Raw genomic sequence first — 26,633 nt, 5'->3', positions numbered from 1 at the left:
GCCGAACAAAGATGCCCTAAAGAGATTTCTTGGTTTGTGGCGTGATATTTAATTAATCTAGTCTGCTGCAAAGCTTCGCAGTCGACATCACCCCCGCCTTTTAAGTAATTCCATTAAACCCTGATCTCTGGTATCTCCGATTTCTGGCATTAATCAGGCATCACAATTCTACTTCGCAGTCTGTCTATCATTCGGACGCAGAAGTAACCACATTTCAGAAACAATTTGCGGGATTCTCGCCAATAACTACGGCGTTCGCACGTAGTTCATCTACTAGACGTTTACACGTATCCCTGAGATATAAGTTCTAAAGATATAATATATCTGAAGATATAAGAAAACTTAGTGACAAGTCTTTCTAATATTGGCATTTCCATCGTGGAAGAACCTCCGGCTCAAGCACTTCTATAAAATTCCTAAGCATCAATTTGGATTCGCAGAATTGCATACATACATGCCTAAATAAATCGACTGAAATTTAGTTCCCTTATATATTCTTGAAGAGAAAAGATCGCGCTAAGCACAAACTGTCTATCCTAGGACATCAAAACTCACACGCGCATTATCCCGCAGGGACGCCTTTTTGTCACGCACCTCCAACTCGCAGCATCAGTCCCCGGATTAGATGAGAATATATCTCTATCCGATCTCGGCCATATCAACTCCGCTCAGCGCGGCGACGGGGTGCGCACATGACAGGGGGAAGGCTAATGCACACCAGACACGCAAATTCATATGTAATTTAAACTAAACTATTTACATAGCGCTCCGTGGCGCGGCAGAATACAAATAGAGTCCTGAATTGTGTCTAAGCACTGCGGACAGCCCCCGACGCGCACCCTGATAGAACATATGTTTTCAATTCTAAATGCATGGCGCAACGCAGCACGTCACCGAACAGCGCTTAATGCGTGCGACCGGCTTATGCTTTCCTTCCTAAGCGCTGGAATTGCTGCCCACTCATTTATAAACGATCCAATTTCATCCTCAGTACATATCTTTAATACACAGACGCCGCCCCCGGCGTAGGCTTAGAGGGATGTTATCAGGACTGCCGACGCGCTACCAACGGACCATATCGCGGAGAAATTAATAGTCCGCCTCCAAAATTCTCATTTACCGTTACAATGAAGCCGCTGTCCACTGCACTAACAAAAGGCGTTATCATTATCATGCTTAAATTCATATACAACTCTTCATTTGGACTTCAGAAAAAAAAAAAAAAAATTATAACTGTTGTACATGTTCCTAATTATATAAGGAAATTGCTGATTCCCTTTCTTGCTTTTGTTTCTAGAAACTGGTACCAGAAGCAGAGCCGCACCTGACCTCATCCCTCCTTTGAAGATGACATTCCCACATACATGATTTGCATCAACACCTATAAATATATTTTAGGAAGTAACCCCAGAATATCTCAATAGTTCCTCCCTACAGAACACATCCAAACATTTCATTCCCCACATAACACTTCATTCCCGTTTGCCCCCGCAAACAATCAGTCTATTCATCACATACTTGCATTCACACAAACTATGATTCTATTGCTAATTCACAAACCGGCCTTCTTATTAAAGGCTTCCCACCCTCCCAGACATCAGACTGCCCATCTCGCCCTACATACTCTCCAACGCATTTCCACACTCAGAAAGGATACCTATCCTTGCATACAGACCACACTCTAGATGCAATGTTTATTCTTGTGTTTTTCGAGTTTCTCAGATGTTGTGAAATTACAGTAACATCTAATTTGATCCGTACATCCACCCCACCATCACAGATCTAACTTTGATTGACGAGGAAACTATCAATCATGATAAACAGATCAATCCAGAAAAGGACAATGCATCTACATATTCAATATTCCCTCCCCCACAAGCCATTCCAAACACTCCTAGCATACATACACTATAGGAAATGCTAAGCTTAAGTCCCCCAGCCCCCCTTTTTTCACACACCATCCAGTGACACGCCTTGGTTTCAAAAACACATTAAAGCAGTCCTCCACCATTCAGGCTTCCCACCAGATTCATACTCCAGTCAGATTTGGAGCCGCCACCACAGTTGCACATAAAGGGCTATCTCAACAACACATACAAACAATAGGAAGGTGGTCTTCCGATACCTTCAAATCTTACATTCCACTCAGCCACAGTCATCTAAACAAAGGACCCTCACCAGCAGACACCTTAAACCTAGCGGCCAAAGGCACGAGCCTAATCCAGGGATAAGACAAGACACAGCATCCCGGCTCCCAGAGGGCGGAGGAGCTACTCAGCCACCCAAGGGCGCGGGCACGACCCAGCCACCTAACCCTGCTTTCTTCCTTCTGGCTCTGAGTCGCACTCAGCTTTCTCTCCCTATTCACTCACCCAACTCCAGCAGGAGTTTTTCCCGCCCAGGCACCCCCTGTCACCCCGCCCCCCCCTGGCCGCTGCCACAGAAGTCTTCACCACCCCTCCACCTTTCCCTGACTTCTGTAGGACCCTGCCCCCCCCATGGTTCTGACTCCCGCAGGAGTGTTACCCCGAGCTTCGGTTCCCGCAGGAATCATCTCACAGCCCCTCCCCCAACCCTAGCTTTTACATATTATAAGTCATTTTAACAATGACATATAATATTGCCTTTTATTTTTCTCTCTGTTTTGATTTTATTTATATAAATTCATATTTATATGCACCCACGCATATAAATATTAATTTATATATAGCGCTGCCACCATCACGCTCTGTTCTCGCAGGAACACCCCCAGAGCACCAATTCTGCCCGTCACCCTCCAGCAGGAGTCTTCACCTCCCCCTCATCTCTCCCGACTCCTACTGGAGCTGGCCAAAATAGCTCAACCAACCCCGAGCTGTGACACGAGCACGAGTCACGTCACCGACCCTCCCCGGCCCTAGCTTATTTTATTTTCTTATACATTTATTTTACACATTTACCTTTCATTTATTTTATTTAATTTATATATATGTATATATATATGCACCCTCGCATATAAATATACATTTATATATAGTGCCGTCACCCTCAAGCTCTAACTCCCGCAGGAGTGGTCCCGAGCATCGACCCCCGCAGGGGTCATCGCCCAACTGCCATTCACCCTTCAGCTGGGGCATTCACCTGCCCTTCCTCTTCCCGACTCCAGCTGGAGATGGCAAATACAGCTCTATCTCCCGCAGGAGTGTCCAGGAGCTTCGACTCCCGCAGGAGTCCAAAAAATCGCCCCCCCCAAGGCACTAGATTACCCCATTATATATTTATATATCTATATATTTTCATATATACATATATATTTATATATAGCGCTGCCACCTCCCAGCTCTATCTCCGCAAGGAGTGTTCCTTGAGCAATTCACTCCTTTGGAGTCCATGCCCCACCCCAGCCCCCTTCACCCCCACTATCCAGCTGGAGTCCTCACTTGCCCTTCCCCATTTTTACTACCCCAGCAGGATTCCTGTCCACCCCATGGCTCTAACCCCCGCAGGGGTCTCCCAGAGTCTATACTCCCGCAGGAGTATTCATAGCCCACGCCAACCCTGCTCGGGCTCCCGCAGGAGTCTGTATCACCCTTTGCTCCCACAGGAGCCCCCTTTACCTTTCCTTCTGAAAAACCACTATATCCAGCAGCCGGATATAGCCATCCAAGCCTTTTGGGGAGTTTCTTCGAATACACGGCTGCTGTCCCGAGTCTCCTGCATTTTGGGGAGCTCTCGAGAACCACCTGATCTCGTACTCCCCGCATATGCTCTATGGACCAGGCGGGAGCCCTGGGCTCACCTATCTCCGAGCTCAGGGTTCTCTCCCGGGACAGCATGCCAAACCTGCTAACAGTTGTCAAACAATATCTAAGTGTGAACTCTTGAAGTGAAGTTTTCAAACTAATTTCGAGAGGAGCACGTGATATGATTGACCGCAGCTGGCCACTCATTTACATTCACTAGTTAGCCAATCAGATTAACCCCAACTCACTATAAGTAGCCTAGCTAGAACTACTCTCTTATCTTCGTTTTCCGAAGAAACCCCCCATCCACCCCTTCTCCTCCTTTTCTTCCTCTTACCACGGGGAGCTCTCGAGAACCACCTGATCTCGTACTCCCCGCATATGCTCTATGGACCAGGCGGGAGCCCTGGGCTCACCTATCTCCGAGCTCAGGGTTCTCTCCCGGGACAGCATGCCAAACCTGCTAACAGTTGTCAAACAATATCTAAGTGTGAACTCTTGAAGTGGTTGTTAGACTGTTGCACTTTTTTGTGTTGTCAATATGCTCATGTTTATACAGGCCTACTGTACTGTACTGTATGTAGGCCTATTGCAACTGTTGTATATTTATGACCACTTCTGAGGATGTTGCGGCTCGCGAGTCACTGGCATTGTTATTTTGGGGGTCGCAAAATTTAAAAAAAGCCCTGGCTTAAGGGGGCTTATAATATTTATCTTTATTTATTTTTTTTTTTTTTATTAAAATTAATATAAAACGTATTCTGGCCAAAATAAAACTAGTAAGACTTTCTCCGGAAGAAAAATATAGGAGATACTGTGAAAATTTTCATTTTCTCTGTTAAACATAATTTGTGCAATACTTGAAAAAGAAAACAAAATTCACAGCAGGGCAAATAATTTTGACCTCAACTGTATATAAATGGTATGGTTTAGATGGTCAATAATTATTCCTTCCAGTATATTACAATTTAGTCCTTTTTTGAAGGATTAGTTCACCCAAAAAGGAAAATTCTCTCCTTTCTGAGACCTTCGTTCATCTTCAGAACACAAATGAAATGTTTAAGCTATTTTAGATGAAATCCTAGAGCTCTCTCACCCCCCATAGACAGAAACAGTCCGAAGACATTCAAAGTTCAGAAAAGGAACCAAAAACATTCCATGTGACTTGTGGTTTGACTGTGACGGTAGTTTGACGGTAATCATATGAAACTGTAAAAACGACTTTGTTCACTTATTTACTCTTTTCCTCATCAGGCCATTAGGGTGCACTTTTACTTTGGTCAACAGGACGTATTACCATTTAAGTCAAACATTTATATTGCATGTAGTAAATGTATATCCTGACCTGACATGGGAGACATTGGCAAATAAATTGATTTAAATATTTTTTTTAAATAAATGTATTTTTATTTTATAGGGTTTTTTTTGGCACACAGAAGTGCCCCTCTCCCTCTCTGCCCACAACAATGATTTTGGTCCCTTTTTGAGATTTGAATGTATCAGGACTGTTGCTGTATATGGAGGATGAGGGAGCTCTGTGGATTCATCTAAAATATTTTCATTTGTGTTCTGAAGATGATCAAAGGTCTCGAGATTGGAACGACATGAGGGCGAATAATTAATAACAGAATTTAAATTTGGAGTGAAGTGATCCTTTAAGTCAGAAATAGATTATTAAGGAACAAGTCAAGTTTTCAATATTGTATATTTGTTTAATATTATTACATATGAATATTTACAAATATATATATTTTTATCCATTCACCAAATAAAGAGGTGTCCTGCTTGTTAAAGGCAAGTTAGGGTTAAAGTTACTAAATACGACCTCCAAAGACTACGTCGAATAGTTCGGACTGCTGAGCGAATCACTGGTACAACCCTTCCTACTCCCCAAGAACTGTACTTATCCAGAGCGAGCAAAAGGGCTGCCAAAATCACTCTGGACCCCTCACACCCAGCACACTGCCTCTTTGAACTTTTACCTTCTGGTCGACGCTACAGAGCACTGCGCACCAGAACAGCCCGACACAGAAACAGTTTCTTCCCTCAGGCAATCCATCTCAAGAACCAACATCACTACTTGCCATACACTTTTATACACACATACACTTATTTAACAACACACTTTACATGCCAATTTGCACATAACAGCTGCACATATAATGTTGTATATATTAATAAACACATACATACACTTGTCAATTTGTATGATTGCACTCACTACTTACTTCTATTTTTTTTTTAATATATATATTTATTCTCTGTTTTTTGTCCTGTCTCTGTTATCCTGTTGCACTGTAGAAGCTCTGTCACGAAAACAAATTCCTCGTATATATGAACATACCTGGCAATAAAGCTCTTTCTAATTCTGATTCTGAAGTTAATTAAGCAATACCAATGTGCCTAATAATAGAACATGATGTCTAATAACGCTTTTCTTCCATTAATATAATATGTTTATTCCTTTTATGCAATTCAAACTCCAGATATGAAATGTTTTTCACAAAACTCAACAGTTGTGATGAATGCTGGGACGTTCACACTGCCACACTAATGTCCCACTTCAGCTTTATGACCTGAATGCATTTGGGGTGATAAATCTGCTTTGGAAAGCATCGAATAACCGTAGTTTCAACCCCTTAATGACTGAAATGAAGAATTGGATGTGTGCGTGACTAGATGGAGACGTGTTTAAATATTTGCTCTGGTGTTGTAGGTTTAGGATGGAGCATTGACACACACATTGTTTTTGGTTGTGCAGAACAGGAGCAGTGCTGTGCCATCTGCTGTTGTGAATACGTCAAAGATGAGATTGCCACCCTGCTGCCGTGCCGCCACATGTTCCATAAACTCTGTGTCACTCTCTGGCTCAGAAAGGTATTTTTCTTGGGGTTTTTTTTCTTGGAGCTTGTGAAAAAGAAAAAAAAATATGTAACTCCTAAGAAAACTCAGCTCTGGCCCTTGAGGTCTTCATTCCTGCACTGCAACATGTCTTTTTGTAGAACAAATATCTAAATATTCTTAAATTAAGAAGGTTTTTAAGAAGCTTTTTCAACATATTGTCTTGTTTAAATAAATATGTCAAAATTTAGAGTTTTTTTTCTTTAAATCATGCAAAATAGTTCAATTCAATTTATCTTTATTTGTACAGCACTTTTACAATGTAGATTGTGTCAAAGCAGCTTTACATAGAAAATTATAGTGATTTGAAACGGTGTAGTTCAGTTTTCAGAGTTAAAGTTCAGTTTAGATTAGCTCAGTTCAGTTCAATGTGTTTTAATATTCACTGCTGGGAGTCCAAACACTGAAGAGTAATCCATCGATGCGCAGCTCTACAAGTCCCGAACTATGCAAGCCATTGGCGAGGGAAAAAAACTTCACCAATGGGTGAAAGTGAAGGAAAAAAAAAACCTTGAGAAACCTGGCTCAGTCAGGCACGACCATTTCTCATATGGCAAAATGTCTTGTGGAGAGCTGCAGTCTAGGCGCTGGAGAACGCAGGAAGTCAGCGAAGACTCTGCGGTCCCTGGAATCTCACAGGAATCAGTCTCAGGCTCTCTACTCCTCCATGACCACCACAGCAGCTGCTACGACCTGGTCTGGGAATGTGGAAATATTAGGATCATCTCTTCACAGGTCTTGGATCACTTCAGTGGCACTGCATAATCTCTGGGGGCCTCGGGATGAGTATCCCCAGGTGGAAATAGAGAATAAAGAGAATAACTAGAAACTAGTTTTGAATTGCGAAATTGTGTCTGAGCCTCGGACATTATCAGGAAGGTTATTCCAGAGTTTAGGAACCATAAATGAGAAGGCTCGACCTCTTTTACTTGACTTTGCTATTCTAGGTATTAGCAGAAGCCCTGAGTTTTGAGATCTTAAAGAGCGGGTTGGATTGTAGCTAGACAGGAGGTTGGTTGGATAAACAGAAGCTAGATCATTTAAAGCTTTATAGGTAAGAAGTAATATTTTAAAATCGATATGAAACTTAATAGTCAGCCAGTGTAAGGAGGATAAAATTGGGGTGATATGATCATATTTTCTAGACCTGGTAAGAACTCTGGCAGCTGCATTTTGTTCTAGCTGAAGTTTGTTAATAGAGGATGCAGGGCAGCCAGCGAACAAAGCATTACACTAATCCAGCCTAGAAGTCATAAAAGCATGAACTAGCTTTCTGCATCTGAGATGGATACTTTGTATAACTTATCAATATTTCTCAGATGAAAGAAGGTGGTTTTTGTGACATGGGATATATGATTTTCAAAAGTTAAGTTGCTGTCTAATATGACACCCAGATCTTTTATAGTAGAGCTAATGCTAACTTTGTATCCTTCTAATTGCCTAAAATAATCTGCCAATGGGTTAAGCAAAATAGTTTTGTTTTTCCCTTTGACATAAGATAAATATTCTGCCAGTGGGGTAAGCAAAATAATTTAGTTTTAAGTCACTTAATTTTGATTGTAGTATTTCTTAAAACAAACCTGTATGTTTTGCTCGTCTACAAAATGCTTCTTGATTTAAGATTTTTTTTTTAGATATTTGGACTAGAAACGAGACTAAAAAAAGTCTATGTAAGAGAAACATTTTTTTTGGAGTCTGCAGAGCTTAGTTCTTACCCTGATCAAGCTCCTCTGCCTGTAGCTTTCTAGTAGTCCTGAAGACTTGATTAGCTAGTTGAGATTTGATTAGGGTTGGAGAGAAATTCTGCAGAAAAGTGAATCTTTTCTCCATCAGTGCGTGAATCAGCTGTTTATGAAAGAGTGGGAACCCTGTAATATCAACTAACATGTTTTTTTTTTTCATTGTTATTATTAAAATACACCATTTTGAAATCATAGTTCACCCAAAATAAAAAATTCAGTCATCATTTACACATCATATTCTGTTGAACACGAAAAATGACTTGATGAATGCTAGAAACCCGTAACCTTTGATTTACAAAAAAGCAGATACTATGGATGTCCATGGTTACAGGTTTCCAACATTTTACAACTTCTTTGTAAATGATCTGAACCTTATTGCAAAAATGATGACATAAGTTTGAGTTTTGGGCGAACTATCACTTTAAGGAGCAGACATTCATAATGTGATAACTAAATCATATTAACCACTTGTTGTCTTATCTGTGATTTTTCAGTCTGGCACGTGTCCAGTGTGTCGCCACGTTCTGACCCCGGCAGTGACCACCGACCCTGCGTCTTTAAGCTCCGAACAAGAAACTCCACCATCCACTCACAGCGCATCCGGAGGAACGTGCTGAACAACAGTAATTCAATCAAAACCATCCCGCAGAGAGATATCCCAGTAATAATCACACACACAAATTCCCATCTAAAATCTCTTCTTGCTGGCAAGCAGCAGCCTGAACTAGCATTCAGATTCCTTTTAACCTAGTGCTGCAATTCATGGTCCTAACGTGGCAAACTAAAACTTATTTTCTGAGAAAATATGAATGCCTATATAAATATATATATTCGTAGGAAGCATATTTATTCATGTTTCAATTAATGTTTTTGTACATCCAGGCTAAACGATAACATGTATTTACAGTAACATCTCGCGTGTCATGTCAAGTCAAACTACCAAACGCAATCCCTCAATAAAAGCTCCCATTCGGTTTAAAGAACGCTTGTGTTTTCATCAATTCAGTGTGTAAATGATGACTGCTGTGGCGTTTAACTCTCTTCACGCTTCATTCAGCTGCATTGGAACTTCTAGAGCTGGATGGGAATGATAATAAGCATGCGGTAAATTTCCCCGTAGTTCATAAACGTATTTGTATAAATCATCCAAATGATGTCCGCTGAATGGGTAGTTTTCACAAAAGCACCTTCGGGAGCATTATCCTTTGCAGAAGTGAGTGTGTGTGAGGCTGACAGTCTGAACTGGGGAGCGCGATTGTGGCGGGGGACTATAAATATGAGATGGCTTTGAATACGCGCCAATTGCCTTTGCAATAAACGGCACAATGTCATGTTATTTAGAGGCGGCATCTGTGGAGGAAAGAATCAGCAGCACTGAATAATAAAGAAAAGGGCAGGTGTGAGGCTGCTGGGTAACTGAAACCTCATGTTTAAAAATGACCTTATTATTGCAGACTCTTAAGGATTTGTTTACTGTAATCGTGCCAATTAGATTTATTACAGTATGTGTATTTAAAAGATGCTGTTAATGTGTGCGTAATCTAGCAGATTTAATAATAAAAAAAGAGAGATTAGTAGATTTGATTGGCTGAATGTGATCGGTTAGAGCAGCTGTAGGCACTTTTCACTAATGGCATGTCAATCTTGTCCTGATTCAACATACTCAATGGGTCTTATATGTCTTATCATTAGATTAGATGGATTTATGGGCACAGGAAATCATCTCATTCTGAATTTCTGTTAATGCACAGCACATTAATTTGGTCTTAATCCTAGTGTATCCCCCAAATACACGCCCTTACCATATAAGGGTTTTCTTGTATTATCATGTCCAGGTTTATTAATTTGCCTAAACGCACCCTTACCATATATGGGCTTTCCTGTATCATCACATCCAGGTTTAATTTGCATAGACACGCCCTCTCCATAAAAGGGCTTTCCTGTACAAGTGGTGCTCACTGCAGAGCCACTTAGGCAGAGCTGAGCTCCAGCAAGGGGGAGCTTGAGCTCCAGCTCCTCCTTTTTTGCACTTCTTCTGATGTCACTGGGGGTTGGGTTTAGGGGTAAGGTGGGTGTACACATTAAAACAGCTTATAGGAGGAGGAGCGAGAGCTCAAGCTCCACCTCGCTGGAGCTCAAGTGGCTCTGCAGCAAACAGTGTCTCTTCCTGTATTATCACGTCCAGGTTAAATTTGCATATGCACGCCCTCAGCATATAAGGGCTTTCCTGTATTATAACATCCAGGTTAAATTTGCATATACACACCCTCACCATATATGGGCTTTCCTGTATTATCATGTCCAGGTTTATTAATTTGCGTAGACACGCCCTTACCATATAAGAGCTTTTCTTTATGATCACATTCAGGTTTAATAATTTGCATATACACACCCTCACCATATAAGGGCTTTCCTGTATGATCACGTCCAGGTTTAATAATTTGCATAGACACACCCTCACCATATAAGGGCTTTCCTGTATTATCATGTCCAGGTTTAATAATTTGTAAAGACATGCCCTCACCATATAAGGACTTTACTGTATGATCACATCCAGGTTTAATAATTTGCATATTCACACCCTCACCATATAAGGGCTTTTCTGTATTATCACGTCCAGGTTTATTAATTTGCATATTCACACCCTCATCGTATAAGGGCTCTCCTGTATTATCACGTCCAGGTTTATTAATTTGCATATTCACACCTTCACCATATAAGGGCTTTCCTGTATGATCACGTCCAGGTTTATTAATTTGCATATTCACACCCTCACCCTATAAGGGCTTTCCTGTATGATCACGTCCAGGTTTATTAATTTGCATATTCACACCTTCACCCTATAAGGGCTTTCCTGTATTATCACGTCCAGGTTTATTAATTTGCATACTCACATCCTCACCCTATAAGGGCTTTCCTGTATGATCACGTCCAGGTTTATTAATTTGCATATTCACACCTTCACCCTATAAGGGCTTTCCTGTATTATCACGTCCAGGTTTATTAATTTGCATACTCACATCCTCACCCTATAAGGGCTTTCCTGTATGATCACGTCCAGGTTTATTAATTTGCATATTCACACCCTCACCATATAAGGGCTTTCCTGTATTATCACGTCTAGGTTTATTAATTTGCATATTCACACCCTCACCCTATAAGGGCTTTCCTGTATTATCACGTCCAGGTTTAATAATTTGCATATTCACACCCTCACCATATAAAGCTGCGGTCACACTAGAGTTTGAGCTTGCAAAATTGTGCTGTACGGCGCTGCATAAAGGGCGGGATTAAACCGGTCATGATGATAATCAGAGGTCATGTTTTGATCCTCGATTGGTCTCAAGCAGTCAAGTGATGCGATTTCGCAGGTCAGAGTTCACCAAGCTTGAACTTTCCAATGCAGCGACCTGGCAAACTTGTCGCACGAGGTTGCGTTTCCAGTCTGACGCATTCGCATGCATATGAATGGAAGTCTATGGGGAGAAAAGTGCAGTGTGACCGCAGCTTAAGGGATTTCCTGTATGATAACATCCAGGTTTATTCATTTGCTTCAGAAGGCCTTTCCTGTATTGTCACATCCTATAGACCAATTACCAACCGACGTCACACGGGTCCCCCGGTTGAAAAAAAACACTAGCTGCAATAGTAAAGATGTCATGTTGTGCGGCAGGATGCCAAATTCGAGTCCAAAAATAGAAAACTTAACTTTTACCACACACCACACTGCTTTAATGCCAACTGCGGACGTCTTTGGCTAAAAGGGAGCTGAATGAAGAGACAACCTGATTAGAAATGCTGGACTCTGCAGTTCTCATGTTATATCAGGTAAGTTCACGCTATGCTGAATCATACACATTACTCGTTTCTGATTGCAGAAATGATTTCAGCAAAAATAGTTACATATGTTGAATTAAACTGCGGACACTGAATGCTAAGAATGAAACGTGAAAGTGTAAGTTATTAAGGTAAAATTTGTTTTATATTCACACATTCATTCAGTGACAACTTGTGACACACTCCCTATATTGTTTACCACGGCACTTTGAATATTCAGTCTGAAGTAACCTGCAAATGTGACTTGAAAACAAAATTAAAACTGTTTATTTGACTGTAAACAATGTTGTACTGATAGTCATTGGCTGCTAATATGATTTCGCTATTTACAGTTTGCAAATAATACTTTTATAAAATTATATTATTAAGGAGAAAGTCCGAATGTGCGAATATAAAACCAACTCAAGTCATTTTGCGTGTTGATTAATTACACAGGCCTTTTATAACATTAACTCTGTCTTCTTTCCTTGTCTTTGGCTAGGCAGAATCTCGGTTTTTAGCTCTACATAGTGTTGAATCTGGTCATCATGGAGCATTATTTCTTCCACATGACCACACAGAACAACATTGTTGGCATCCAAAGATATCTTATTTCTAAGACAACAACAAACTCTGTACCGCATCGGACTTCATTCCCTCTTTGCATCCTCGCTCTCACCAATTCCATATTAAGACGTTCTGCACAACCTTTTCTTTTCAGCCTTGTGTAGGAGTCAATGACAATATTTCAATTTTAAAAACTTAAATGAAAATATTTTGTTTATTAAGTGCTGAATAATATTTAAACATCTTTTGTTTGTTTTTCAGAGCATCTAAATAAATTGTTTAACCTAGCAACCCAAAAATATTATTAGAGATGCACGATACATGCTATGTTTAGTTTTACCTGCCAAATAACTACATTAAGCCATTTTCTTTACGTTATGTATTATTTCTGCTGGTTGATCCGCTTTTTTTTTTATTATTTTATGGATATTTTGGTTAATGTTCACTCTTTTTTTCATAATTTTTTTTTGGTCAGGCAGTAGATTTTATTTATTTAAAAGAAAATGGTGCTTAGAAAACAGTTGATTTAAGTTCAAAGATCAGTTCAAAGTTTTCAGTATTTGTTTGCTCTTTGTTTTTGCTAATGTAAATCATTTTTCCAAATAGAGTTATCAGTTTTCGTAGCAGTCAAAAATTCCATCCCTAAATGTGGTACATATAAAAATCCAAAGACTTCAAGCTGGGTTTTCCTTTATAGGATTTTGTTGTGGATAACCAGCCTGATCTCACGAGAAAACGTAAGTATTTTACGGTTTGTCAGTTTAGTGGCTAATTCGTACAAATTCGTATGAGTTCATTCGTACGAAATTGTACGATTTTAAAAAGGAGGTGTGGCACCTAACCCCACCCCTAAACCCAACCGTCGTTGGGGGATGAGCAAATCGTACTAAATCGTACGAATTAGATCATACGAATTCATATGAATTAGCCACTAAATCAAAAAGTTACGAATTGCCGTGAGATTGTGTTGGGATAACCGATCACAAGCCAACGCTGGACCAGTCAGAAACAACTGTACTCATTTAAACATTGTCCTGGATGATAAATGCTGGCTGACTGAGGTTATAACTGTTATATTTCTCATTATATTTAGTAAAGAATACGATTTTTATGTTCAGACATTTGCCAGCAGCTCATGTAACATTACATTTGACCTGAAGGTCTTTGCATCCTTTTGACAGATTGTCTCCCCTGCATTGATTATTATTACTATTCTACTGAGCTCAAGTTTAATAATTGACTTCGAGCAGCAAGTTCAAAGACTGAAAAATCTTTATTGCAAGTGTACAATATAAACAATGAGCAGACATTGTTATAGTTGAATGTCCATCAGAGAGGTGTTACGAGCAAACGGAGACAGATGAAAAGAAAAACTACACGAAAAAAGGAATCCCGCTTTCTAAATGTCAACCATTTATCTAGTCATATTTTCTTTTCAGCTGACAGGGACTGAAAACAAAACAAAATCACTAGTGTGAAGAATAAAACGTCCAGTGTCGCTTTTCTACTTTTGTTCGTGGATCAATTCAAGACGCTGTTGAGTTGATCGCCACCTGATCCAACGCTAATTTGCAGTTTTATATTAGGGGATCATTTTAGAGCATTAAAAAAGGCCAAAAGTGCATTAAACATAAAATAAAAGCTTCCATCACAGAATAAATAGTCCAGCACAAAGCAGAAGAGTTCGGGAAAGGACCGAGAACACAAACTTATTCTTATTCTCAAAGGAACACTTCACTTTTAAAAAAAGTCCCCTATAATTTTAACAATTGAGTTTTACCATTTTTGAATCTATTCCGCTGATCTCCAGGTCTGGCGGGAGCACTTTTAGCTTAGCTTAGCATAAATAATTGAATCGGATTAGACCATTAGCATTCATTAAAAAAAAAAGGAAAATGGTTTGATAATATTTCTACTTAAACTTGACTCTTTCGTTGTTACATCATGTACTAAGAACGACAGAAAATACGTATTTTCTAGGCTGATATGGCTAGGAACTACACTCTCATTCCGGTGTAATAATCAAGGCGCTGTGTAATATTGCGCCTGCAAACGGCAGCGAAGTTCCTTGATTATTACGCCAGAACGAATCAAACTTTAAATAGGGAACATTTCACATCTCTTTTTTTAGGCTAACGGTCAAATCCGATTCAATTATCTATGCTAAGCTAAAAGTGCTCCGACTATACCTGGAGATCGGCTGAATAGATTCAAAAACGATAAAACTCCACTGTTTAACTCCAAATAAAAGTGTAGTGCTTCTTTAAGATAACTTTGAGCTCAAGATGTGAATGATTGAAGCGATACAAATTTCTGATGGAGATTAACATGAACATAAAAAAAGGCTTCCATCACAGAATAAATAGTCCAGCACAGAGCAGAAGATTTCAGGAAAGGACCGAGAACACAAACTTATTCTTATTCTTTAAGGACCACTCCACTTTCATTAGAAAATAGGCTTATTTTAAGTCCTCTATAATATTAACAGTTGAGTTTTACCATTTTTGAATCCATTCCGCTGATCTCCACGTCTGGCGGGAGCACTTTTAGCTTAGCTTAGCATAAATAATTGAATCGGATTGGACCATTAGCATTCATTTATTAAAAAAAAAAAAAAAAACAGAAAATTCAAAATAGTTTGAGGATTTTTTGATTTAAACTCAACTCTTTTGTTGTTACATCATGTACTAAGAACGACAGAAAATAAGTTGCTATTTTCTAGGTTGATATGGCTAGGAACTATACTCTCAGCATAATAATCAAGGCGCTGTCTAATATCAATGCGCCTGCAAACGGCAGCAAAGTTCCCTAATTATTATGCCAGAATGAGTCAAACTTTAAATGGGGGACATTTTCACATCTTTTTTTTTTTTTTAGGCTAACGGTCTAATCTGATTCAATTATGTATGCTAAGCTAAGCTAAAAGTGCTCTCGCCAGACCTGGAGATCGGCTGAATGGATTCAAAATGATAAAACTCAACTGTTTAACTCCAAAAAAAAGTGTAATGTTCCTTTAAGATAACTTTGAGCTCAAGATGTGAATGATTTACAAGCGATACAAATTTCTGATGGAGATTAACATGAACACTATGTGCAAGTCAGACACGGGAAAGGGAAATCTTTAGGTTTCTGAATAACACAATTTCTATTTTTAATATATTGCTAAACAATACTGGCATTCGATTTAATACGCTGACAGAAGGAATTATAGTGAACGGTACACAAAAAAAAAGGCAAAAGATTAAAAATGCTAAATAATATTACAGTATTTCAAATAAATAAAAAGAATCAAACAACACACTATGGATAATTGCTTTGATGTTTAAACAAACAAACTAAAAACATTAAAAAAAAGCTCGTTCACCAGCAGTTTAAACAAAACGATAATAAAACACTAACATAATTTTGATCAGGAGCTACTAGTGAATCATGCAAGGCTCTGAATTGAAACTGTATTATACAGTAGCTTTGTGTGTAGTTCTGCATGATTGGCACATGCATATATCAAACATACTTTGACTTCTGAGCTGCTTTGGTGATGGTGACAGATTGAAGTGTGAACGTTTTTATTTTTATTGCTTGTGCTATGAGACCCTCTTTACGTATTACAAATGTGCAAATACTAGAGCTCTACTGATTCGGGGTCTTCTAGCTGAAAGTTGAAGCTGACAGAGATCCACAATCTCCTAATATCGTTAGTTTTTGCAGTGGAAACAAAAACAACCGGAAATGCCTACCGAAATTACATTACGGAAACTACAAAAAAGTATTTACAAAATACAAAAAGGAATGCTTTCATAGAGTAAACCTCAAAACCACTACTCCATTTTTTATTTGGGTAAATGGAATGACATATTTATGTGACTATGGAAAACACAACGTTGCTGATAAGACTGAAGACGTGTCTATTTCGGCCCGCAGAATTTGGGAATAAACAGAAAAATGGCACCTGACAAAAATGGCGGGAAACAACGTGGAAAAAGTCTTAATACGAAAACACACCACCGACCAACCCAACCTATAATACTTGTGTGTAAATTCTAATCTATTAGAACTCAAGTGCTGTTTGAGTGAGAAACCTGATCTTTAAAAACGAAAACACGACTCGCACTTTTGGTTGCTTTTTCTGAGGTTTGTAACGGGAAGAGAAAATTCAGCCAAAAATTAAAACGCTGTCATCATCTACTCTTTCTTCAAGTTTTCATCTTTTAACACAGTGAAAGTAAATATAGAGTAAGACTCTCAACTATTAAATGTGATTTGTCGATTGAAAAGTTTGACGGACAAAAATTTACGTAGTTATTTGCTGAAAATATTCCTTCATATAGCTGTGCAAATCTTAAAGGGATAGTTCACGCAGAAGCTGCTATTAATCTACTCACGCTCAGGATATGCGAAATATAGGTGACTATTTTCCTAAGTAGAATATTTAGAAGGCTGAACTGGTGCTTTGGTGAACGATAAAAAGCAAGTCAATGGATAGAAACACTTCTGAGAGTGAAACAAAAGGAAAACTACATCCAAACAGATGTTCTATTGTTGATCAGAATGATACTTGTGCTTATTCTGTCTTCTACAGCTTATATAAAAGAAAACAATGACTTTTTGTCTGTTTAAATATCAGCTGTGGAGGACTAAGAGACCACTGGAATATTCTGGATTTATGATTCTGTGAATCACTATTAACATTTTTGCTAATTTAATGACAGTGCAGATCAGTGCAAGGTTTTCATGTTTATGTTGATATTTAGGCAACACAAGATCAAGGTTACTTTAGAACAGTTAAACTAACTAACTTTAGAACAGTTAAACTTTATATTTAGTGGAATAACTCAACAAATGAATGAACAAACGTAAAAGTAATTTTCTAAAGGCAAAAAAACTCAACTAAATCACAATATTTGTAGACGAAACTTGGAAACTGGTGCTTTGGTGAACGATAAAATGCAAGTCAATGGATAGAAACACTTCTGAGAGTGAAACAAAAGGAAAACTACATCCAAACTTGTGCTTATTCTGTCTTCTACAGCATATGTATAAAAGAAAACAATGACTTTTTGTCTGTTTAAATATCAGCTGTGGAGGATTAAGAGACCACTGGAATATTCTGGATTTGTAATTCTGTGAATCACTATTAACATTTTTGCTAATTTAATGACATTAAATGACATTGGGTCTAAATGACAGAACAGTGCAGCGTTTTCATGTTTCTGTTGATATTTAGGCAACACAAGATCAATGTTTTAACTTCAGAACAGATAAAAAACTCAGTATTTAGTGGAATAACTCAACAAATGAAAACGTGATTTTGACCACTTGTCATTTCTCAATTGTTCTATGTTCAACCCACTTAAATTTGTACAAATTATTAAGTTAACTTAATCAGTTTGTGTTGAGACAACATAAAGGAATTGTGTGGAACCTAGATTTTGTTTTTACAGTCTAAGAACAAGAATAAACCAAATATTAATTTGTTTTCTCATTCATATACCTAGTTAACCCAGATCTTACATACTCAAGACCATTTGCTAAGAATGTGGATTAAAAATAATAATGATCTCTACATAACGTTTCTTGCATAGACCAACTGTTTTGGGTCATAAGAAGACAATGTATCATCTGAACGGCATTGATATTCATTTTGTTATGCCTTTATATGGTTTTCTGACTCTCAAAGTGTCTGCCATTTTTTCGAATCACCAAGAACCACAGTTTTAGATCTCCTTTAATAGTCAACTGAAGGACAAAACTGCATCTCAGATGCCCTGAAGAAAATTAATAGCATAATTAGATTTTTGAGTGGTCCCTTTAAAGGATTCACTCCGCCAAAACTTTAAATTCTGTTACTATATCTCACCCTCATGTTGCTCCAGAGACCACAGAGACCTTCTTTCACGTTCAGAACACAAATTAATATTATTATAGATGAAATCCAAAAGCTGTCCATAGACAGCAATGGTCCAGAGATGTTTGAAGTCCAGAAAAGGAACAAAAAAACAACTCTAAAAACAACTTTGTTCACCAATGTCTTCTGCATTAGATCAGTGTGTATGTTAATTACTACACACACTTGAGATATAGGTGAACAAAGTCATATTTACAGGTTTTTTGGTGCCCAAGTGTTCTTGGAGCTTCATTTGATTACAGTCCAACCACAGGAACGTCACACCAAGTCACATGGAATGTTTTGACAATGTGTTTTGTTCCCGTTCTGGATTTTTAAAGCCTCGTGACCTGCTGTTATGTAGGATGAGAGAGCTCCAGGATTTCATCTAAAAAAAATAAGAATCGTAAATTGTGTACTGAAGATGAACAAACGTTTCAGGAGTGACATGAAAGTGACTAATTCATAACAATTATAATTTTTGAGTGAACTAACCCTTTAACACTGCATGTACAATATAGATGTGAAAGAGATTCATCAGCGAACATCTACTTATGCCTTAAGACTCACAGCAAAAGTCATATAAATCACTATTACAGAGCAGTTCAATATATTTGAAGAGTTCATATTAGTCGCCATATGCTTTCACTGTTCCGTGAAGATTTCGTAAGTGTCTCTCTTCAGTCTTACCACAGAGCTAAAGTAAATGATAGCTGTTTTAATTTTTTGGCTGAACTGTTCCTTTCAACATCAGCTGAGAGGCGAGTGGTTGCAGTATTCTGAGATTTGGAAGTCCATGTCCATGTCTGAAGCAGGCTGGCAGTATTGTGTGTCTGGGTTTTTCTTTAAGGCTCCCTGACTGGACATCTGTGCTGCTGATGAGATCATAAAAATTGCACTTGGGTAAATGTATCATGAATTTGGTCTCATTGCTTGATGAGTTGGAATGTAACTCTCGGAAAGTCTAATGGATGAGTTATTTTATGTAAATATCTGTACATTTCGGTTTCCGTAATTCTCGAAGAACGTAAAACAAACATAAAATGACTTGACTATAAAACTGCCCAAACCCACAAACAGGTTTAGGATTCTAAAAAAAAAGAAATTAATTGATTTATTAGATGGACAGAAAGTCCATTTTCCAACATTCATCTCTCTATTTTAAACGGATAGTTCACTTAAAAATGGAAAATCTGTCATCATTTGTTTACAGTTCCAAACCTGAAGGCTTTTAAATTTGCCCAACACAAAACAAACAAATGAAAAGAAGAAAAAAAGACATTTTTCTTTGTGCTCCACAGACATAAAAGTCATTTAGGTCTGAAAGCACATGAAACTGACCTTTTTTGGGGGGGTGGACTATCCCTCATTTCACTGGAATACTCGACGGCAAACTGAATACACCTCATATATCTTACCTTCTGTCTGTCGTAGCTTAACTGTTGCTCAGTTACAAAAAGCAAAACAATAAAAAAAGGGAGAATCTGCATAATTTTGACATCAGAGCAAAGCGGAGAGCTCTCTCTCTGTCTCTCTCCATGCTAATGGCTCAAAACAGCTGGTGCGCAGGCAGTTCACACAGTGATTATGTGACCGAGTACTCTCTCTTTAGTACAATATTGCATGAGATTCTGAGGGCGAAACATTCCTGGTGTTTCTTTCTGCAGATTAGGGATCACCTGGATGTGAAGTATGAGTTCGGCCTTTATAGCCAGCTCCTTGATAAAAGGCTATTTTTTTTTTGACGGCGGCCAGTTCTTTCTGAATGTCGGCAAATTTGGGTCGATTCTCAGGCTTGTACTCCCAACATCTCTGCATGACCCTGTACACCTCGTCCGGACACTTCTGCGGGCAGGACATCCTGTAACCTACATTAGACAAATACTTTTTATTGGAAATAAACAGACAGTTTTTTTTTCTTCTTATATTGGCTCCAATCAGGTTTTGTTTACAACATTCTAACATACAGTAGTTAAATATACGGATTAAGTAATATAAATATAGCATCTTTGGTTCATTCACTAAAAGTGCAACTTGTGTACAGTTGTTTATTAAATAAAAGCAATTATTGTTGTGAGTTTGTATTCAATTTCATGAACAGTTTATTTCATAGAATTAAAATATCAATTGAAATCATGAAATGGTAATAAAATGTAAATGAAATGACACATAATTGAATTAATATAAATTTCACATGGTTCACTCACTAAAACAACACATTTTTGTTCAGTAAATTCAAAAATAAAAACTGCTATGTTGCAGATTTGTACCATTTCACTTCAGTAACAATAATAATTATCATTATATTAAAAAATATATAAACATAAACTCTCACCGGCCACTTTATTAGGTACACCTGTACTGTTCGTTAACACAAATTTCTAATCAACCAATCACATGGCAGCAACTCAATGCATTTAGGCATGTAGACATGGTCAAGACGAGCATCAGAATGGGGAAGAAATGTGATTTAAGTGACTTTGAACGTGGCATGGGTGTTGGTCTGAGTATTTCAGAAACTGCTGATCTACTGGAATTTTCACACACAACCATCTCTAGAGTTTACAGAGAATGGTCCGAAAAAGAGAACATATCCAGTGAGCGGCAGTTCTGTGGGCACAAATGCAGAATTTGGCGTCAACAACATGAAAACATGGATCCATCCTGCCTTGTATCAACGGCTCAGGCTGGTAGTGGTGGTGTAATGGTGTGGGGGATATTATTTTGGCACACTTTGGGCCCATTAGTACAAATCGAGGATTGGGATGTAGTGGAACGGGAGATTTGCATCATGGATGTGCAGCCGACAAATCTGCAGTAACTGCGTGATGCTATCATGTTAATGTGGAGCAAAATCTCAGGATTATTTCAAGTACCTTGTTGAATCTACTCAACACAAATCCACGAAGGATTAAGGCAGTTCTGAAGGCAAAAGGAATCCAACCTTGTACTAGTAAGGTGTACCTAATAAAGTGGCCAATGAGTGTATATAGAATATAATGAAATATAAATACAATCTAATTAAACAAAAAAGTATATTTATTTAATTTGTTTCAAATAATTATCACATTAATCTCACAAAAAATATTAAACAAAACTGAATGCTTAATATAATTTCATTTCAAATGTCATTAAATCAACATGTAAACATCAACAAAAACAGCTTGAGACCAATTCAAATGAAAGATAACTTGAATACTATTAAAAACGTCACATCAGTCTATGATTCTATTGCTAAAAGTGGAATTTGCATTGTACCTTTTTCCACCTGTTCTCGGGCCTGCTGGTTGGTCATGCCAGGGTAGGGGCACACTCCTAGACTAAAGGTTTCCCACAAGAGGATCCCGTAACTCCACACGTCACTCTCTGAGCTGTATCTCCCTGTCATGTAAACAACACATCAGTCTGGACCAAAGCTTATTCAATTAACGTATTCGCTTATCTGAAAATAATCATTTCATTTAAAAAATCATTCTACATGTATCAAAACATAAAACAAATAAAAGTGCTTGTTTTAAACAGTCACTGTTTTGAACTGTAGGCCTACATAAGCTCGAAACAACGATTTTTTGATTACCTCAAAAAAGTCATAACTGAACTAAACAGAAATGGAATTAAAACGTGGAGAAAATACTTCATTATTGAAGTAAACACCGCAACCCAACCATTACTGTCATGCAGGGCTTTTTCCATGTTTTCCGACAAGATCCACACACACGGCGCGAAATGCGCAAGTTTTTTTACCGTGCGTTATTAAATTCCGTAACACTCTCACCAGTCCTTACTCGTTATTTGCGTCAAATACCCCAGTTTGTCACTGGGGCATGAATGAAATGTTCATGAGTGAATGTGAAGCTGCCAAACTGCAGTTGAAGTCACCCAAAATTACAGGAATCTCAAGTAAACACCTCAATCATATTATTGTCTATTAAGGCAAATAACTATATTGCAGATATCCATGTAAGCATAGTCATTAGTGTCTTCGAAGTAAGTGAGAGATCCAGAAGGGCATCCTGCTAATTTGATTTAGAGAGGCACTTTTTTTTGTCAGACACTCACCAGTCTGACTTTCATTCACAGTCATTTTAAAAAGCACCCGGTCAGTTTTATTTGTATATATTTTACTCGAACGCATTAAACTCTACAGGTGCCTGATAGTTAGATGTGGAGCTAGCATTAATCTGATTCACTCTAGTAAACTGCATCCATGTTAGCACGTCACGTTTGATGTGGTAATTTCACAGTAGGAATACACACAGATTCGAAGACTCATTCTTGCCCTCTACAGTTCAATTTGGCCAGGTATACATCCGCGCTAAAATATAAAGGTGAAAGTCATCATAGCTTGCGTAGAATAGACCCAGCTCCCAACCCAACTTTGAGAATAGATTAACAGGAATAATTTATTATTATTTTTTTTAATCGCCCGATAAGAGTCTCGCGTCAACGCAGCACGTAAACACCGATAACGGCCCACCACTAATATATATATATACTGTTACATCATCAAATGGCAGAAAAACCCTAATATATAACATTTCATCATATGAATATGGATGATCACAACACAAAAAGCAAAGTGATAATTCATTGAGCAGTATTTGAGGGAAAAGGTATACATTTATTTGCAAACCATAAGACACGTAAAGTATTTCAGGAGCGGAGAAATGCCAAAATAATAAACAAAAAAAATTACTATACTGTAATAAATGTACATAAATTAGCAGTTCTCTGTATTTTCTGATTTAGGTTTTATATTTTTATCCATTTATTTCTGCTTTTGAATTGCATTATGGGACCTTGTTCTTTCTTTCAACAACCTTTAACCCTGAAAAGTAAAAAAAAAAATTTTATAGGGATATCCCAATCAGGTTTTTTTGCGCTTGAGTCCAAGTCTAACTCATTTGATTTTGAGTATCTACCGATACCAAAACCCCATCTGATACTTCTATAATGCATAAAAAATAAAAAATAAAGAAGATTGAAGAAACAGATTGAGGATATTCCTTATTTTTTGTTTAATTCACCTTATTTAAACATTAAACAACTCTGTTACCAAACAGAGCACGTCTGTATAGTAGCTTGAACAATCAAGTAATAAACAAGATCAATTCTTACCTTTTGGACTTTATTGCAACAGTAAAAAAAAAAAAAAAGAAATATAAAAACAAATAGCACCTCCAATATCTCAAGTTTACGTATCTTACAGTTTGCTATGGCAATGTTGTTGTCATCAACTTTATAATACCTCCAGACCGCAGACAAACTCACGCTTTCTGCTTCAAGCTGCTTCCAAGTTCTACTTTGCCAGCATATAACCAATAGTGTCTCTGAAACAAAGTGATGTTATGCCGCATGCGTTGCTGTTTCTGTGTGAAAGAGGTCTAACTCTGTGCCATCGCATATCTATAGAGGTGTTAAAAAATAATAAATATATATTCGAGTCGAGTCGAGTCCTGATCGAGAGGTAATGTCCGATTCCGAGCGAGTCTGAAACCACATGATCGGGCCTGATCTCCAAGCACATGATCGGATCTGGACATCCCTAATTTTTAATAGTTTAAAGTGATGTATTGTCCGGGTTGGGGTTGTATAATATGGTACAAAAGCCTTGTAAGTAGACTTACTTCTATATTATTTCTTATAAATTATTTCAAAATGTCAATAAACGTCACTTTATTAAACTGTAGAGTTGAATTTTCAACATCAAAAGTTGACAGAACAGAGATCAACATCCCATAAAGCAATTCACAACCATAAATAAATGCAAAACACGTTAATAAACAGAAACTGTTAATTGACAGATATTTTAGTGTAATTGTTTAGCTGCTAAGTAAAAGTAATATTAATAAATAGGCAAGTAAGCCCCTGTGAAAAAAAACAGCCTCTTCTCTCCCCAGCAGACCATACGACAACCTCAAAACATTATACAATTCTGAGTGTGCCTCAAACAAGTGAGTGGGTTTAACAAACCACCTGTAGAAAATACTCTTTCTTCTCTCTGTCGAGATTTGCACATTTTTACCAGACGCTTTCTTACAATCACTTCATAGCGCTAAAGAAAAAAAACTGCATTTATGAAAAATGATGTGCCTCACACAGGTAAGTGGGCTTGACAAACCACCTGTAAAAACACTCTTCTCTCTATTTAAAAAAAAAACACTCCCCCTCCTTACTCCATTATTAGAATTTCTTGTGTGTGTTCCCTCTTCTTGTTGAATCACTGAATGCCTCTTCAATTTTAGGTTGCTTTGGACAAAAGTGTCTGCTAAATGACTAAAAGTATATATACATTTTAAGCATGAGAAATACATTTTATATATTGAATATTTAAAATAAATATTTAAGTAAAAAATACTTATTTTTTATTTTTTATTTTATTTTACAATTTCCTTCAATAAGGAAGACTGGTAAACAAGATATTCACGTGTGTGAAAATAAATACTGTTTTAATTAATTACTTAAACATTCTATCAAAATATTAAACCTTCATATTAAAAATATGAACATTTGTGAACGTGATTGTTCCATTTAATAGCATCTCAACTAATAAACAAACACACACTATCAAAATATAAAAAAAAAAAGAAAAAAGTAATGATATGTTTAATGGCATAAACACATTAAAATAATTGATTTGGTTTTCCTACCATAGTTGAGTGCTTCTGGTGCGGTCCACTTGATTGGGATCTGTTTCAGTCCTGATGAGGAGTAGATGCCGTCGTCCTCCTGTCGGGACATCCCAAAGTCACTGATCTTCAGCACGTTGTTCTCTCCCACGAGGCAGTTGCGAGCAGCCAGGTCTCTGCAGGATTGAGAGAAATGCTGGAATTCAGTACCTTCAGGGTTTCACTGGAGTTTTTTATGAACTAAAATAGTACGTTTTGCAACACTAAATATTTAACAGTATTTGCAGGACATCTCGTGTTGTTTTGATGTTAAAATACACACGCAAGAAAGTATTTCAATTTTTGAACTCAAGAACTATTGGCGTCTGTAATGTACATAAGGGAAATCAAATCAAAGGTACTCATTACCGCTATTAAAATAATCTAAACATGGTGAATGATCTCTTCTACACCAGCAAAATCGTACTCACATATTTATTACATTTGATGCATTTGTTTAGTCAATCAATTGGCATACACTACATGGTTTAGCCTGATACAATATCTAATTTTTGTTGTGCGATACACTGCACCAAAATGTATTATTATTTTCATTTTAAAACCATTTTCTGCCATTCAATAAATAATTCCAGTATGACAATAAAATAGCATGATATTAAAGTCCACTCTTTAAAAAAAACTGACTAATTTATTCTTAAGAATATTTAACTATTTAACTATTTATAGTAATTTAATGATTCAATAATTCAATCATGTTTATTTCTATAGTGCTTTTACAATATAGATTATGTCAAAGCAGCTTAAGTTCTAGTAGTCCAGATTTCAGAGTTGAAGTTCAGCTTAGTTCAGTTCAGTGTGATTTAAATTTCACTGCTAAACGTTCAAAGAATTAGACATTGAAACTGAAAAGTGAAAACATATCCTAAAAATATATATATAATAATGAACGTAGGCCTGTCACAACAATCAATATATCAACTTATCGTGCAATACTTGAAAATGACCTCAATCATTTTTGCCATTGCAATACATGTTTATAAATTCACAAATAACATTAAAGCCATTTTACAATATATACATTCTACCTCACCGGTGTCAAAGTTTATAATTGGGCATTTACCTAATAAGACACATAATAGTATAAATAAAAGCACATTTACCTTTTTAACATCAAATTATAGAATCTAAACAACCTTAAAAATATATATATATATAGTATTTAAAAGTGTTTATGGCTATTTACATTATTTGCAACTGTTTAACAAAGTAACTCTAGACTTTAAAAGTTTTTAAAAGAAATTATTTATTAGTGTATTATTTGTTTTTTTACTTTGCTTTAAACAATACATTTTATTTAATCAAAAGTGCCAGC

The 26,633-nt window shown here is 37.4% G+C and overlaps 2 protein-coding genes across 4 annotated transcripts in view; one reads left to right on the top strand and one right to left on the bottom strand.

Annotated features, from left to right (window-relative positions):
• The window catches only part of pja2 (praja ring finger ubiquitin ligase 2), a 39,557-nt gene extending 30,209 nt beyond the window's left edge, over positions 1–9,348 (top strand). For both annotated transcript variants that reach the window (XM_056458604.1, XM_056458603.1), the window contains exons 8-9: positions 6,484–6,599; positions 8,860–9,348. In XM_056458604.1, coding sequence (XP_056314579.1) covers positions 6,484–6,599; positions 8,860–8,982 — 239 coding nt within the window. In that variant the 3' untranslated portion in view covers positions 8,983–9,348. The remainder of the gene's footprint in view (positions 1–6,483; positions 6,600–8,859) is intronic.
• Positions 9,349–14,002: 4,654 nt separating this feature from the next.
• Positions 14,003–26,633, bottom strand: part of fer (fer (fps/fes related) tyrosine kinase) — a 69,220-nt gene continuing 56,589 nt past the window's right edge. For both annotated transcript variants that reach the window (XM_056458601.1, XM_056458602.1), the window contains exons 17-19: positions 25,283–25,437; positions 21,891–22,013; positions 14,003–20,500 (exon numbers count right to left, since the gene is read on the bottom strand). In XM_056458601.1, the coding sequence (XP_056314576.1) occupies positions 20,301–20,500; positions 21,891–22,013; positions 25,283–25,437 (478 nt within the window). In that variant the 3' untranslated portion in view covers positions 14,003–20,300. The remainder of the gene's footprint in view (positions 20,501–21,890; positions 22,014–25,282; positions 25,438–26,633) is intronic.

Source organism: Danio aesculapii, chromosome 5, assembly GCF_903798145.1.
Source record: "Danio aesculapii chromosome 5, fDanAes4.1, whole genome shotgun sequence".
NCBI lineage: Eukaryota > Metazoa > Chordata > Actinopteri > Cypriniformes > Danionidae > Danio > Danio aesculapii.
This window is presented reverse-complemented; position numbering and strand designations above follow the sequence as displayed.